The 16,524-nt window shown below is 41.5% G+C and overlaps 1 protein-coding gene across 2 annotated transcripts in view; it reads right to left on the reverse strand.

Annotated features, from left to right (window-relative positions):
* Positions 1-16,524, reverse strand: part of PRKG1 (protein kinase cGMP-dependent 1) — a 389,824-nt gene that overhangs the window by 130,709 nt on the left and 242,591 nt on the right. For both annotated transcript variants that reach the window (XM_063164082.1, XM_063164081.1), the window contains exon 4: positions 11,743-11,848. In XM_063164082.1, the coding sequence (XP_063020152.1) occupies positions 11,743-11,848 (106 nt within the window). The remainder of the gene's footprint in view (positions 1-11,742; positions 11,849-16,524) is intronic.

Consider the following 16,524-nt stretch of genomic DNA (forward strand, 5'->3'; position numbering starts at 1 on the left):
CAGATGTGCCCCTGAGTCCTGTGCTACAACAAGGTGGATCCAAAGATTGTCCCTGTTTTTCCTCTGGATTTGGTTTTTTGGGGTTTTTTTTGGTGGGTTTTTTTTTGGGTTTGTATATAGGACATGATTTGGCTGCACTCAGCAACTGCTTCACCCAGATCACTGACAAACATTAAAATCCCTCTGTCAGAAGGCTCTGGATTAACTCATTCATTTTACACTCCCTCTACAGGGGAAGTAATAATTCCCTTCATTTCAAAGCTCCTCAGAGCCAACCTGTGCTAATTTGGTTTTGCCTGAACAAACAGAGGCTTGGCCACATCTCCCTCCCCAGAGGATTCCAATTAGCACCAGCATCACACCAAGCTCATCCCAACACACATCTCAAGGGCTCTGTGTTGGTTAAGAGTTAACTAAAGTGACAGCTCACCAGACTCCTGATGAAATTTTTGTTCTTATTGAAATGCCTTTTTTCATAACGCTTTGTCATAAGAAGATAAAAATTAAAAAATAAAATCTAAAAAAAATTATGTCCCAGCCTTTTCCAGTAGGGAGAAAATTCCATTTAGATTAGGAAGAGATGAGGTTAAGTGACAGCATCAAATCTGCACTGGAGCTTTCTGATTTCCAGCCAATTACCACCAATCAGACCATGTGAAGGGCTAACACCTTGCCTTGGCTTTTGCCATGGTGTTTTTCACTGAGCCCATGACAGGAAAGTGGCCATGGCCAGGGAATTTCTCTTATCCCAGGGTCACTTATTTCTTAAAAGAAAGAAGAAAGCACTCCATTACTCTGTGGGCACAGTTCCACTTATCCTGAGTTTTCCCCTCTTCCCCAGCCATGGCAATTGAACTTCCACTCGTGTTTCAGGCCAGGGAATTCATTTCAGAGCTGTGTTTCTAAATCCCCCTTTCTAACAGAGCCCAAAGTGTGTCTTTATCCACCACCACATTACTGAACTCCTGGGAATTGGTGCCAAGTGAAAGCAGCCATGGCAGAGGCTCTTCTCAACAAGGCTGAAATCCTGGATGTGCAAAATGCTGGGTCTTTGTACTAAAAACCCACTTCGGATACCCTAAAGAACTTCACAGCAAAATGCTGGGTCTTTGTACTAAAAACCCACTTAGCAAACCCTAAAGAGCTTCACAGAAAATTGAAACTTCAATGAATCCTTCATGAAAATAGGAGGAACTCCACGTTACCTACTAAGTATTGATGGACACTGCAATTCCTGCTGGGATCTGAGGTTTTCTCTACCTCCATTCCAACCTGAGGCTTGGAGACTTTGGGAATGCTGTCATCAAGGGCAGGAATTCAGGGACCAGCTAGAAGGGACAGCTGAGGAACTCGTCAAACATTAAACATTCATTATGAGCACTGTGAGGTCTTCAAGAGCATCCCTTGGAAGTTTAATTTTGGGTCCCTCATGACAAAGTGCTGTCAGGGAAGGGAGCAGAGCTGGGGAAGGGGCTGGAGCCCCAGGAGGGATATGGGGGACCCCAGAACTGGACAGAGCCCTCGAGGTGTGGCCTTGAGCAGTGTGAGAGGAGATGTGGAGCATCTGCCTCACATCAACCCCACCACCCTCTGTGTTTCCCTGGCACCAATTAAACATCAAAAGCATTAATTACCCTTCTCCAGGCCTGCCAGCCCTGCCAAATTCCACCCCATTTCATCATCCATCCGTCATCCATGCCCAGAAAACAGTGTCCCCAGCCTGTCTGACCCCAAACCAACCCCACCCTCTGCTCTGCCCTCTTCCTCAGAGCCTCTCCATCCTGGGAGGAATCCAGCACCCAGAGAGATGGAATTGTTCATTTCTGAAGCAGCCTGTCGATGATTTATTCAGCCCCAAAGCTGCATTTTCCATCAAATTAATGCTCCTCCAGAAGGCTTTGCTTGGCATTGTGGATTTGCAGGCAGGCTCCATTTCTCATTAGGCTCCAAAGTCAGTTTAGAGACAGAGTTTTCAAACATGAAGCCTGAGACATCCTCCTCATAATTAGGCTGTGCTCAAACTTTTCCACCAGCTGTGCAGGAAAAGGCCCTTTTTTCCTTGACTTTCTCTCCCTGAGATTCCATAGATTTTAACATATTTTAGCCCAGTTTCCTTTGGAATTCTCTAACATATTACACCACAGACCTTCTAGCTGGTTTTCCACCATAAATCCAAGACAAGGAACACTTTTGCAAGGAGAAGAAGTCCCAGCAAAGAAGAAATCCCACCACTCGTCACCCTGACCCTGGCAGACTCAACATTCCCACCAGAGCACTTCTCCTCCCATGGACTTCCATGGCTAATCAGATGCAATCCAGGACACTGCAGGGAAATTCAGGCATTTCTTCTTAAAAGAGATAGAAAAACACAACAGAGAAGTTAAATTTCAGCCTATTTTAGCTGAGGAGAAGCTAAATTTCAGCCTATTTTAGGTGAAGAGAAGCTAAAACTTCAGCTAAAGAGAGTTTAGCTCTCTTTAGCTGAAGTTTATCTTCTCTTTAGAGAAGCTAAACTTCAGCTGAAGAGAAGCTAAACTTCAGCCTATTTTAGCCCAGTTTCCTTTGGAATTTTCTAACATATTATACCAGAGACCTTCTAGCTGGTTTTCCACCATAATCCCAGGACAAGGAACAGTTTTGCAAGGAGAAGAAACCCCATCAAACACCACCCAAAGGCATCTCTGACCCTGGCAGACCCAACATTCCCACAGGAGCATTTCTCCTCCCATGGACTTCCATGGCTAATCAGATGCAATCCAGGACACTGCAGGGAAATTCAGGCATTTCTTCTTAGAAGAGATGGAAAAACACAACAGAGAAGCTAAACTTCACCCTCTAACCTGTCAAGAAATGCTCAGGTTCCTCCCTCATTTGAAAAATATGATAAAGACAATAATCCTCTTATCACACAGGAGCTGATGTGGTTACAAGCCAGGCAAAAGGAAAAAGAGTTTGGAAGCCTCCAGCTGCATTTCTGCCCTTTATGAAGAGTTCCTTACTTGGCCTGATCAAAAAAGCAAAATATTTCCAAGCAGACTCCTGGTGAAATGCTTCTCCTCTGAGGAGAGCAGACTGTCAGCTGCTTTGGGAGGGATCTATTTGTTATCTGAGCAGGAAAATGGACACAAGAATGGGCACTGTCTGGGTGGTAACAGGCTGGATAGGGGAATAAATGGCTCTTTATGAGAAGTGTCAGGCACGAGGATGAGCTCTGAAATATCTGTGATAATCAAATGGCTGCACACTGTCCAAGGGCTCCCAAAACACATCTGGAGGCCAGAGGAAGGGGAGTTTAATGGGTCAAGGGAAACTTCAAAAAGAAGGTTAAGGAACAGACCCAGATTACCAAATCATGTTGATCCTGCTTAAGGTGAGCATCATTTGCTGAGGGAGTCAGGTGCAATAAAAAAACCTGTGTTTATGCTTTTGCCCTGATTTCCAATCCATTGATAGATAATCCAATACTGATCACTGAGCAGGAGCTGAAGGTCCTTCAACTCTTCAGGCACCCTGGTGATACCCTGAGGGACTTTGTGTGTGGAACAAAAGTGGAGCAAAACGATCTGGGGACATCTGCAGTCATACCAGAGAGGGACAGGGGTGAACATCAAACCACTTGATATTTTCCAACAGTTGAGGATTAGTTTATAAATTAGGTGGTAAAACCTGTTGTATTCCACCTCCAGATGTCTCATCCTTTACAATTCACCACAATTAATAATTTTAATACTTAAATACCAAGCATGGCTGTTCCTCTCTCGTCTGCCCCAGCAAGGGAGTGAACAACAGCCCTGAGCATTTCCTAGAGCTGATAGGTCACAGCTCCAGAGATTCTCAGAAAAATCAGCAAAATAACACCCAAACAAGTCTTGCCCCACTATTTTGGGGCAATGAGGTCTCAGGTTTAGCTTTTATAATTTTCAGATTCTGTGCTGCTTTAGTCTGTGGGTCTGGGCTTCACATTGAGGGATGGTGAGAGCAGGGAGACAAAACAATTCCTTCTCTAGCTGGGGACCAAGGACAAATGATCCAAATCTCAGGCCCAAGAGCACAAAGAACATGGGCTGGAGAGAGAAAAGAAAGAAGGATGGGACTCCATAACCTAAAGCTGTAATTGGACAATTAACTGCAATATGCAAATGGAGCAGAACTTATAAAAGTGACAGACCCCGTGACCGGGTGCCCATTTTGGGACCATTTTGGTTCATCTTGGGTGCAGCCCTGGCTGGGCTCTTGTGCTGCCCAAGGTGGATCCATGGAGGAGATCCTGATAATAAATCCCTGTTTTATTCTTTAACTTTGTCTGGCCTCTGCTCTAGCTCAGCCTTCTCAAAGCATCCCCTCCTGAAGGAAACCTCAAGGAAGCCATGCAGGGTGTAGCTGCAGATCCCCACTCAGACATGACACCACCTTTCAGAGCCCTGTGTCTCAAGTCACTCTAGAATGTGATCAAAATATTTAATAATTGCATCTCATTTAATTCTGGCAGCAAAAAGCCCCAATCTTTCACTCCAATCCCTCCCATCACTCCACTCTTCTCCACATTTTAGTAAGCAACACAAAACAATTCCCTTGCTATGCACAGCCATCAATATTTCAATCCCAAATGATCATTTGGAAAGGATGAGTGACTTCAAACAAACCCTAACACCTCAATAAATCTCCAGTTGTGCCTAATGTTCTGCACTGAGCTGTGAAGAGCTGGAGCTGCAGAAAACACAATCTGAAGGATCTGAAGTCCTGTCACAGCCTGCTTTGCCCTGGAGCTCAAAATTCCTGGGCCACAAGCCAGGATTGGGCTTGACTTGATGCAAAATTCCTGACAAGAGGAGTTTTCTTTCCCTGAACAGGCAGGATGTGGGATGGAACCACCCCTGAAGGCTCTGAAGCACCACTGAGGGTTGGATTCTTGCATCAGGACAAAACTTCAGAACATTTGTTTTATCAATGATTTCACCCTGTTGATCCATCTGTATCTGAGATCCCACTCTGCGTGTGCTGAAAGGTAAAATGTGATTCTCATTGTGGGCAAAATGAATAACTGATGGCAAAAAAAAAAAAAAAAAAAACAACAAAAAAGGCAGCACTCATCCTTAAAAAAAAAAAAAAATATGGGATTTGGAAAACAAAAATACCAAGTAAAAATAAACACCATTATTTTTAAAAGATAAAAACCAGAGGAAAAAGTCCAAGATTTAATTCCTGGCATCATCTTTTCAAATTCTCAGTAGAAGCACAACAATAGAATAATCTATAAATAGAAGGCAGCAAGTTCAACCCAAACCAGGCCTTGTGCCTCTGGAGATCACAAGTGGGTCTCTGAGGGTGTTTTTTCCTCACTGACAGAATCAAAAAGGGGAAAAGGACATTGTGGTTTTGTTCTCCTTGGAAATGTAAAGACAGGATCTCACAGAGCACTGCAACCTTGTCAGTAAATTAGAGTTTATCTCATCAAGTAAACTCTGAGGTGAATGAAAGGAAAAAATAAAAACAGAAAACCAAAAACTCCAATAGCGGAAGGTGTCCCTGCCCATGGCAGGGGGGGGATGTGTTGATCTTCAATGTCCCTTCCAACTCAACCCATTCTTTAATTCTATGAATTAGCAATATTAAAATGAGATATTGACTTATTGCAATGTGTATTAACCAACATTTCAAACCCAGCTGACACCAGAACTGAACGAATTAATCCTCCCCTTTCATCATGCCCTGAATCAACAGGAACCTGACCCTTCTGCCTCCTTTTCCTTTCTCCTCCCTTTTCCCTGTGGTGCATTGCCTCCAATAAGGATTTCCTTAGTTTAACATGTGAATTGTCAATATTTAACCTCTCTCAGTGAGCAGTACCTGCCCCAGCCCCCTCCTGCCCATTCCCAGCATTCACAAGGAGTTACAGAGACTAAACTGCGGCTATCAGAAAAATTCAACACAAAAAGCATTTCAAGAAAAACCTGAGCCTGGCCTTCTCCAGAAGACAAGACAGACAATTTTTCCTGTTAAAGGGCAGCAGGAATGGACAGTTTGATCCCATGGAGCATCCTTTCAGTTCTGCTCCAGCGCCTGCCCGTGCACCGTGGAACAGCAAATCCAACTCCTCCCGCTCAGCTGCTTCCCTGGCCGTGCCCTCAATGTCCCCAGCACAGCCTGGATTTCAAACCACCTCTTAAAAACCAAACACACCAGCACAGGCAGACGAGAGGTGGGGCTGTTTCCAGAGCTGCTTTTCCATGCAGGGGATTGAAATCCCCCAAAGGCTGGGCTCACACTTTATGGATGACCCCAAGAGGTGCAAGGATGTCCTGAGAGCTCCTGTGGGGGTGCCCACCCTCTGCAGCTTCTCACATCCAGCCTCCCTGGAATCCCTTCCCTGCCTGCCCAAGGAATTTTTTCCTTCCTGGGATTCAAGGCTGTCTGTGTAAGGAGATTTCCCCCCCAGTATCCACCCCTAAAGCTCGACCCTGCCTCCAAAGTGACATCAAACATCCCTCACCCTCTCCTGACTGCTTCCAGGGCCTTGGAGGAACTGGAATTTACACCACAGACCAAAATCCACAGCCTCTTTTAACTGAAGGAAGCTTCTTTCATTTATGAAGCCTTTTTTGGGAAAGAAAAAATTGCAATATTTACTCTTTCAAGGCATTCTGATCTTATTATGTTTAGCAGGAAATTCTTGCCACAGGTTGGTTTTCTCCCCCAACTTTTATTCCCTGGGCAAATTAATTTAACAAATAGTTGTTTCCTTAACTGCAATATTCTGATTTTAATTAAATGGAATGATTTTTAAGACTGGCTTGAGAAAGAAATCATTGTAAGCCTGGAACAGTGAATATTGCAGTGAGAAGTACAGAGGCATTTAGCACAGCTGTGACCTCACTGCATTTGCATAAGGATAAATATATTCAATTACAGACAAAAAGCACAATTTGGGCTGAAAACTAGAGATTAATTCAACAAAATTCCCCAGTACCATCAGGAGTTACTAAACCCACAACACAAAATTACATTTCACTTTTCACTGCTGGTTGCTCTGTGATCTACCTTGACCTAACATTGATTTAGTCACATATTGAGCTACCAAAAATCTGAGTTTCCAAGGGAGTCACTGCTCTGATTCATCTTGCAAGTTGTCCTAAGTTGCAACACAAGATGTAACCAAAAGTATTTATTCTATTACCAGGTGGGGGACTGTTCTTTATCTTTTCCATGACTCATCCCTCAAAACTCCAGGGGGATATCTTCTGTTCATGGGCCTGATGTTAAAACCAGGTGGAGCAGTTTTCTTCATCTCTCCCACAACCCATCCTCCTTCCAGGAGACCTCTGCTGTTCATGGGCCATTAATTATTAATTATCTGCTGTTCATGGGCCATTAATTATTAATTATCTCCTGTCCATGGCCAGTGAGTGTCCCTGCATGGCTGATCCAATCCCACCATCCCATGGGGAGATGCTCCGCCCAGGGGAGGAGCCAAGCATTCCTACCTGGATCCAATCTGAGCTTTGGGACCCCACAGCAGCCTTTGCCCCCTGCACTGCCAGAGGAGCAGCTTTCTGCTGCCCTGCATGGCCAGAGGGAGCCCAGGTCCATCTGCAGCAGCCCTGGAGCTGCAGAGGAAAACTCCCCCCTTGTGCAGGATCCCTGCTGCAGCAGAACCACAGCTGGCACTGCAGGAGGGCTGAGCCCCCATGGATGGGGCTGGGACACCTCCCTGGCACACAGGGGGCAGGGCATGGTCTGGCTCTGTTTATCTTTTTGTACTATTGCATCTGTATTTTAATTTTCCTAGTGAAGAACTGTTATTCCTACTCCCATATCTTTGCCTAAGAGCCCCTTAATTTCAAAATTATAATGATTGGGAGGGAGAGGGGTTTGCATTTTCCATTTCAAGGGAGGCTCCTGCCTTCCTCAGCAGACACCTGTCTTTCAAACCATCCACAGGGATCAAAAACCAGCTGGCTTTTCCAGCTCCTCCTTAGAGCAGGCACTGCCATGGAATTAGGGCAGTGCTTTCGATTCCATCAAGGATCATCTGCTGATTTTGGGAAGGGAGGCATGGATTGGTTCCTCAGAAAAATTATATTCCTCAGAAAAAGGACATTCACTCGCTGCTTGCTCCAGAAGAGTTGCTATAGATCAGTCAGGGGAGTTATTCCAACTTTTCTTAGTGCACAACTCCTTGGAGCAAGGTGGGATTCAGCACTCCAGCCCAGGACAGGTTGGGAAGGCACTCCTGGATTTCTCAGCCAGGAAATGGATTTTCCTGGTTTTATGGTTTTCTCCTGGCTTTCAGAACAAAGGATTGACACCTAAGGGTGGCCCTAAGGAGCAGCAGCTGCCCCGTGCCAGTGGGATGTTCCTGCTGGGGAAAACTCAAACAAATCCACAATGCCATCGGGGTGATATTCCCAGAGAGCCCTGGAAATCCAGCTGTACTTATTTTCAGCAGGATAAATAAGATTAAAACAAAATAACCAAATGAACAGCCTCACTTCACCCCCAGAAGTTTAATTTCTGCTGTGCTTTGCTCCCATGTGAAAATCTGTTGTTGGAGAAGTGATAATTCTGTTATTGTGATAATGGCACAATTAGAGAGGGACTTTTTAGATTAATATCAGCAGGAAAAAATCCTCTCTGACCCCACTTATTTTCTGTGGGCAGCCACCATTCAAACCTTTATGTTTTATTCAATTTATTTCTTAACAAGAGTTTTTGCATTCATGCATTAATACAAAAAAAAGAAAAATATTCCCAAATCCCCCAAAAGCAAAGAATAAAGTCAACAATCAACAAGCTCCTTCTATTCAGGATTTATCCTGGTGTTCATTAGAAACATTTTGAAGGAAAGCGTCTTTAAAAATGAGCATTTAGTGTAGCAAATGAGATTTTAAAATGAACACTTAATGTAGCAAATAGGATCTAAAAATGAGTATTTCATGTTCCATATGGGATTGAAACTGAGCTTGAGACAGCTAAAGATGCCCAGAGCACAAGTGGAAGACCCAATGGGAAGTAATTTTTTAAGGACCTTCTTACAGCTTCTCCAAATGGAAGAAATACTTTTCCTAAATTGGAACTGTAATATTTCATAAAATAAATATTTATTTCATTGCCTTAGGCCTTTCTAATGAGCCACAGGTTGTGTTCAAGCAGCATAGCCACGGAGTGAGGAAACACTCCTTGATTTCCTCCTCACATCATTTGCTTTAAAATTAAAGCTGGGCAGGCTCTGCAGGAAATGAATCCAAATTAATCTTGACAACCTTCTGGAAAATCTCTATTAAAGCTCAGAGCTTCAAAGCTTAATGTGAGCATGGCGCCTGCTCCAGCGGCTCCCACCCCAGAGCTGATCCCACACCCATTCCTAGGTTTGTTGAAAAGCTTTTTAATGCTGGCATGGATGGGATTTAAACCCCTAAACCACAGCAGCAGGTTCTGTTTCCTCTCCTGAGCTGGGTCGTTGATAATTATGAGCAGAGATACCTGGAAAAAGTTCAGCCATGCTTTTCCACCTGTGGGACATCCCCGTGGAGCTCCTGGCCTTCTCCGGGGAATCCCTCACCTCACCAAGTACCTGAGTTTCATTCTTTTCCCAAGAGTATTTCCATCCCAGTGGAATTCCAGCCCACGAGGAGAGGCTGGGATCAGCCAAGGAGTGTCTTGGGCAGGACTCTGCTCCCAGATCAAATCCCACTTGCATTAATTCCCTGTTCTACGGCCACCCCCATCCCAGAGCATCAATCCCATGGGATCACCTTCCTGGGTCCTCTGGAGATCACTGTGCTCACCCCCTGCTCCCAGGGAACAAGGGCAAGAGGAACAGCCTCAGCCTGGCCCAGGGGAGGTTTAGATGGGATTCTGGGGAAAATTCCTCCTGGAAAGCGGGGGGTCACAGCTGCCCAGTCCCCATCACTGCAGGGATTTAAAGCCACGTGGATGTGGCACTTGGGGACATGGTCAGTGGTGGCCTTGGCAGTGCTGAAAGAATGGCTGGACTCAATGGTCATAGAGGGATTTTCCAACTTAAAAGATCCTATGAATCACATAGATTTTTTTATATGTATATAAATAAATAAATAAATAAATAAATAAATATATACACACACATATATATACATATATATGTGTAATTTTTATATATATATATGTATTATATACACATATATATGTATATATACACATATAATATATACGTGTATATATATATATTATATATATCTATGAAATTATAATACATGGTATATAATATACATTTTAAATAATATCTAACTGTATAAACTAATAATTCTATTAATAATTTTACAATCTAATTATAAATTTATATAATTTAATAATTAGAGAATTGTAAAAATATAATTATCTAAAATTATGTAATTTAATAATTATGTAATTAAATAATTTTATTAATGATGGCATTATTAACATTTAATATTAATAATATTACTGTTGTTATCATCTCCCTGAGTCCCTTTCTTCTCCAATACTAACTGGGACAAGCCTGGTGTAGTAACAGCTTAGTAATGTCTGAGTAGCACTGGGATGGCTGAAAGCCTCACATTAGCCTGGGCCTCCCCTTCCCTACAATTCCTGACATTTCCTTCCCTTTGGGATCATTCTGGTGACATGGAACACTGTCTTTCTGTAAGGAACTGTCTGTTTCTTACACTGTGGCACTGGATTTCATGAAACCATGGAATGGTTTGGGTGGGAAAGGACCTTAAGGCCCATCCAGTGCCACCCCCTGTAAAATATATGTAAAAAAATATATGGAAAAATATAGTAATTTTTCATAGAATCATGAGATGGTTTGCATTGGAAAGAACTTGAAATTGTTCACCTCCTTGCCATGGGCAGGGACACCTTCCACTGTCCCAGGCTGCTCCCAGCCCCAAAGTCCAGCCTGGCCTTGGGCACTGCCAGGGATCCAGGGGCAGCCACAGCTGCTCTGGGCACCCTGTGCCAGGGCCTGCCCACCCTGCCAGGGAACAATTCCTAATTCCCAATATCCCATCTAAATTTCCATTCTGTCATTTTGAAGCCATTCCCTGTGTCCTGTCCCTCCATCCCTTGTCCCCAGTCCCTCTCCAGCTCTCCTGGAGCCCCTTTAGGCCCTGAGCTCTCCCTGGAGCCTTTTCCTCTCCAGGTGAACACCCCCAGCTCACCAAATAATCAGGATTATTCATTATTGATCCTATCCAGCTTAAATCTCTGAAGGAACCTTTGGGAAAATCAAGTTGAATGAGTGATAAATTTGTTTTTCTGTCTTTATGTTTATGTTACTCATCCAACCTGCATTTTACAGCAACCTAAAGCTCTGCTTTCCTAAAAGCTCCCATTTTACTTCCAGAAGCACAAGAACACACCCCCAATGGATCTGAACCAGCTTAAACCCCAGATTTTTCCCTTGAAAGGGTGTTTTTTGTAAAAATGTGTCTTTTCTGACACACTTTGAATGACTCATATGAAAGCTTGTCTCTCACCCCTCAGCTCTGGGACTCTTTGCCAATGAATAACTCACAACAGGAATGAAACTCCCCCACAGCAAAGCTCCCCCTCCTTTCAGGAGGATGGGCAAACAGCAAATAAAAATCATCAGAATAATAATAACAATAATCATCATCATTAAAACCAAAAGAGATGAGAAGGAAAGAAATCAAATACTTCATTCACAAGAAAAAGAAAAAAAAAAGGCAAGAGAGGACGGCAATTTCATGGGATTTTTGGATAAATAAACAAGTGCCATACCTTTTCAAAAATTCCATATACTCAGTATGCTTGATGAGGCCAGTCCTCATCATTATTGTTTGAAAACATTGCCGATCAATAGCCCAAAGTTTCACATTTACGAGAGCTGGAAAAAAAACAAGACAAGGGGAAAACGTGATTAGCAAAAAAATGTCCATATTCCTGTTGTGAACTGCAGAGGAAAACGATGTCATTGGGAATGGGGAGCACTGCAAACCAGGAAATTCAGGTGCTGGACATGAAGCATGCACTGAGAGGATTGGGAAGGTTCTGATGAAATGGGGTTTTGGGAAGATGGCCTGGAAGCAGCTGTGAGAGGAGGAGAAATCAAGGGAGGCCAAAGGTGAGCAAGGATTTGGGGTCAGTTCATCACAGCCTGAGTGATTTTGGGACACCTTTAGTGCATTATCCAGCAAAATCCATTGAGGTTTCGTCCTGCTCCCAAGGAAACTTCCAGACACAAGCCATGATTATGAACCAGCCTGATAATGAAACACCTCCCAGCTGGGGAGGTTTTGAGCCATTCTTTTCCAATTTTACTTTTTGGATCCCTGCTGAATTCCAAGATTTCTGAGTCACTCACCAAACACCACATCCTATTCTTCCAAAGGAAAAATTCCATGGTTAAAAAAAAGGGAAAACCAGTGCACAGAGAGCAGAACCCCAAAAGGCCCAGTTTTCTTTTCAGCTGTGGCTTAGAATTTGCATTAGCCATAAATGCTTGAGTATATACAGTTTATAATAGGGCTTCTCCTTAGAGAAACAATTTGATTAAAACTATTCCCAAGACCTCTACACTTGTATTAATTTCTTTTTATTCTTTCAGACAGTGAATGCAATAAATTCCATCCCCATGCCCCCATTTAACTGCAGGAAACAGCACAAAGCAGAGAGACTTTCAGCAAAATATTTACAAATACTCTCACTGATAAAATCCATGAAATGAATGGGCTTTGATTTGCTGCTCCTTCAGCTCCCAAACCTCTCCCTTAATGAGATTTTATCCCTAACTGCATTTGCAAGATAGAAAAACCTTCAAAGTGCGAACTCAAAGATTTCTTCTTGACTTGCAGGGCAGAACTGCCCTTAAAGCTTCTTCTGCTTTTCAACACTGAAACTTCTCTTGGAGAAGAATTTTTAGTTTTATAATCAAAGAAACAATTCCAGGGCTGGGCACTGCAAAGCTCCCTGGGCAGCCCCTGCCAAGGCCTGAGCACCCTTTGCATGCAGAAATTGCTGCTGCTGTCCCAGCTGAGCCTCCCCTGGCCCAGCCTGAGGCCCTTTCCCCTTGTCCTGTCCCTGTTCCCTGGCAGCACAGCCCGACCCCCCCTGTCAGGAATTGTGAAGAGGTGCTACTCTCTCATTTTACAGCCATAATACATTATTATATCCTATATATTTTAATAAAATCCTATATATTTAGGATATTCTACCTATAGGATATGTATGTTATATATATTTATTTACATATATTTATATAAAATATATAAAAATCATATCTATATTATATATAATATATATTAATTATATATACATATAGGATATGTATGTTATATAAAAATTATATATTATGTATAAATTATAAATATTAATTTAATATCATTAATATAATAATATTATATGAATAGAAGTAATGAATAATATAATTTATAATATTAAGTTATTAATATATTATATATTTTATCTATAATATGCACGTACATATACATATATATTAAAATATGTAATGTATACATAATGTATAATAAAATATATCATATAATAATAAATTTAATAATAAATATAATAATAAAACAGAATAATGAAAAATATATAATGTATAAAAATAAATTAAAATATATATGTTAATAAATAATATATAATATGATATATAAATAATATATTATATGTAAATAAAAATATATAATGTGTATATATAACGTATATATATAATGTATATATATTATGTGTATATATATATATATGCATATGTACGTGTACACACACAACCTCTATGTTATATCCTACATATTTTAATAAATTCACACACTAGCCCCTCACAAGGTCCATGCAGCCCAGGAAGTTGCTGAAGTGCAGACAATGCACTTGTGTATTAATTAAACCATATACATTTATAATAATATATACTATATAATATTTATATATTATATATGTTAATATAATATATTATAATAAATATAATAATGTATAATATTGATACACCATAATATAATATAATTTATAATATTAAATTATGAATATATTATATAAATTATATACAAATAATATATATATAATATATTTTTATCTATAATATGTGTGTGTGTATATATATGCATATGTACACACACAACCTCTATGTTATATCCTCCAGATTTTAATAAATTCACATACCAGCCCCCCACAAGGTCCATGCAGCCCAGGAAGTTGCTGAAGTGCAGACAATGCACTTGTGTATTAATTAAACCACTAATCACACCTTATATTCTCATTTCTCTTGTCTTAATGACAAACAGCTGCTTTTCTAAAGGCTAATCAGGGTAGAGATTTAAATGTCAGCAGGACCCTCATAATCAGCATGAGCAGCATCTCCTGTTGTGCTGGAACCCCCTGTCAGGCTGAAGAAACAGGAGGAATTATGTGGGATTTGATGCCTTTAAAGATTTCAAAGTTACCTATTTAGGAGTGCCCTGAGATGAAAAATATATCTTTGGGATACGTCCCACAAATTCAACATCCACTGGGAATTAGAACAGACACAGAGATTTCCTTGCCCATCCCTCTCCACAGAGCCTATGCTGGAAGTAAAATATAAAATATCCCATTCCCTGACTGCAGGAGGCACAGCCAGAAAGGAAAATGAGAAACAAAATGATGGAAGAAAATGTGTGTGCAACAGGAGTTTCCCTTCTCAATAATCTGAAACATCATCCTGCAATCAGAGCTGTGATGCTACAATTTAAGTTTATTGCCTCTTTTACAATTTTTTTCCCAGCAAAATGCCATAGCTGGGGCTCTGATCTTTGGACACACAACAAAATCACTGCTCATCCTAAAATCCACAGAAGTTTTGGGCAGGGATGCCCAAACCTGTGATTTCTATAGGGCTGCAGCTGTAGGAGCTCTCCAGGTGAAGGGATCGGGCACTGCAGAATATTTGAATTACACATTGAAGCTACAGATTGATGGGAATTTCTTCATTTGGCTTCACTTCTTCTCATGGACACAGTGGCTGAAGATCATCAGCTCCTTTTTCCCTTCCTCACATGCAAAGGCAGTGAAATAAGGGGGGAAATGCAAAGTTTTAACTTAAAGATTTACAAAAGCGCAAGAGATTGATGGGAATTTCTGATTTCTGACAGATTTCTGCTGTGGTTCAAGGGCTGAAGACAAAGGAAATGCTGCTGGAGAAACAGAGAAGAGCTGAGGTAAAAGTGTCAGGATTTCCTGGTTGAGAACTGGATGGAAGTGGAGATGTTTTCATTAATGTTTAAATTGAAATGCTTGTAATGGTCGAGCCCTAATTTGTGATTGAAGCTGACTGAAATTATCTAAATCAATGATTTCAGTAAATGAATCAAACCCTTCTCTCCATCAACACGTCTGATTAAAGCAAATTTAAAAACTCAATAACCAGTTTTGAACTTCTTTTCCAAAAAGAGCTACTTCCACACTTTTCTTCCTATTTATTTACCTGGGAACATATGAAAATATATCCCAATTGAAAGGGGGGAACAGAGGGAGGCAGAGTTCAGCCCAAAACCTGGGATATGTCCCAGCCTGTTCACTCATGTCCAGAGCCTTTCCTTCTCCAGGCTGAACAGCCCTAAATCTCTAAATAACAGGGATTATTCATTATTGAACCTCTCCAGGCCTCAATTCTCTTTATTTTCAACATTTCCATCACACCCCCAGCCTGCCAAAGGACAAAATTTGGGCTGGTTTGCTTCATTTCTTCTCATGGACCCAGTGGCTGAAGATCATCAGCTCCTTCTTCACATGCAAAGGCAGTGAAATAAGGGGGGAAATGCAAAGTTTTAAATTAAATATTTACAGAAGAGCAACCTAAACACTGTTGATGTTATTTAATCTGGTATATTTAATATTAGATAGGTGGGGAAGTCCTGAATATTAAAAAATTCTTGAAATCAGAGCAGCCAGCAGGGGCATTATTTCCCAAATGAAATGCAATATTCACATGGCCCTGCATTCTTTAAGCATCTTCCCAAGGTTTTTATGTGCTCATTGAAGCCTTCCCAAGTTTTTTCAAGGATCATCAGGTGAATCATCCCCAGCCCAAGTGCTGCTGGCAGCGTCACCAGACCTGAAAATTATTATTCCTTTGCACCCCAAGCTGGAATTCATCAGCTCACTTTGCCTTTTGGGCTGTTTTATCCCAAAAACTGTTTGTTTATCTCCCCTCAGGCAAAGGAACTGCCACAACTTTGTGTCCTCAGGGCTTTTTTTGGCAGACAGAACATCAAATTTCCACTCCTATTTAACCCTCCTCTCACCTGGGCTAGGTTTTGCAGGGAATATTGTGGAAATTAGGGAAACACAGCCATTTCCAGCTGTTTCTGGTGCCTCCTTTTTCAGGTATGAAATGATGATAAAAGCACATTTAACTGAACAGGAGGAATGGAATTAATTTATCCCACCAAGCACTCTGGTAATGATGAGGGAGGTTCCAGAATACAGCATGGAGTGATGCAGAGGATGCATCCAAGGGCTGGAGCAGGAATAAATTCCTTTATTCCCACATGTTTCTGTCCCAAATTTCTAACAGCACTACCACAAGGATAG

This window comes from Melospiza melodia, chromosome 9, assembly GCF_035770615.1.
Source record: "Melospiza melodia melodia isolate bMelMel2 chromosome 9, bMelMel2.pri, whole genome shotgun sequence".
In the NCBI taxonomy this organism is placed as follows: domain Eukaryota; kingdom Metazoa; phylum Chordata; class Aves; order Passeriformes; family Passerellidae; genus Melospiza; species Melospiza melodia.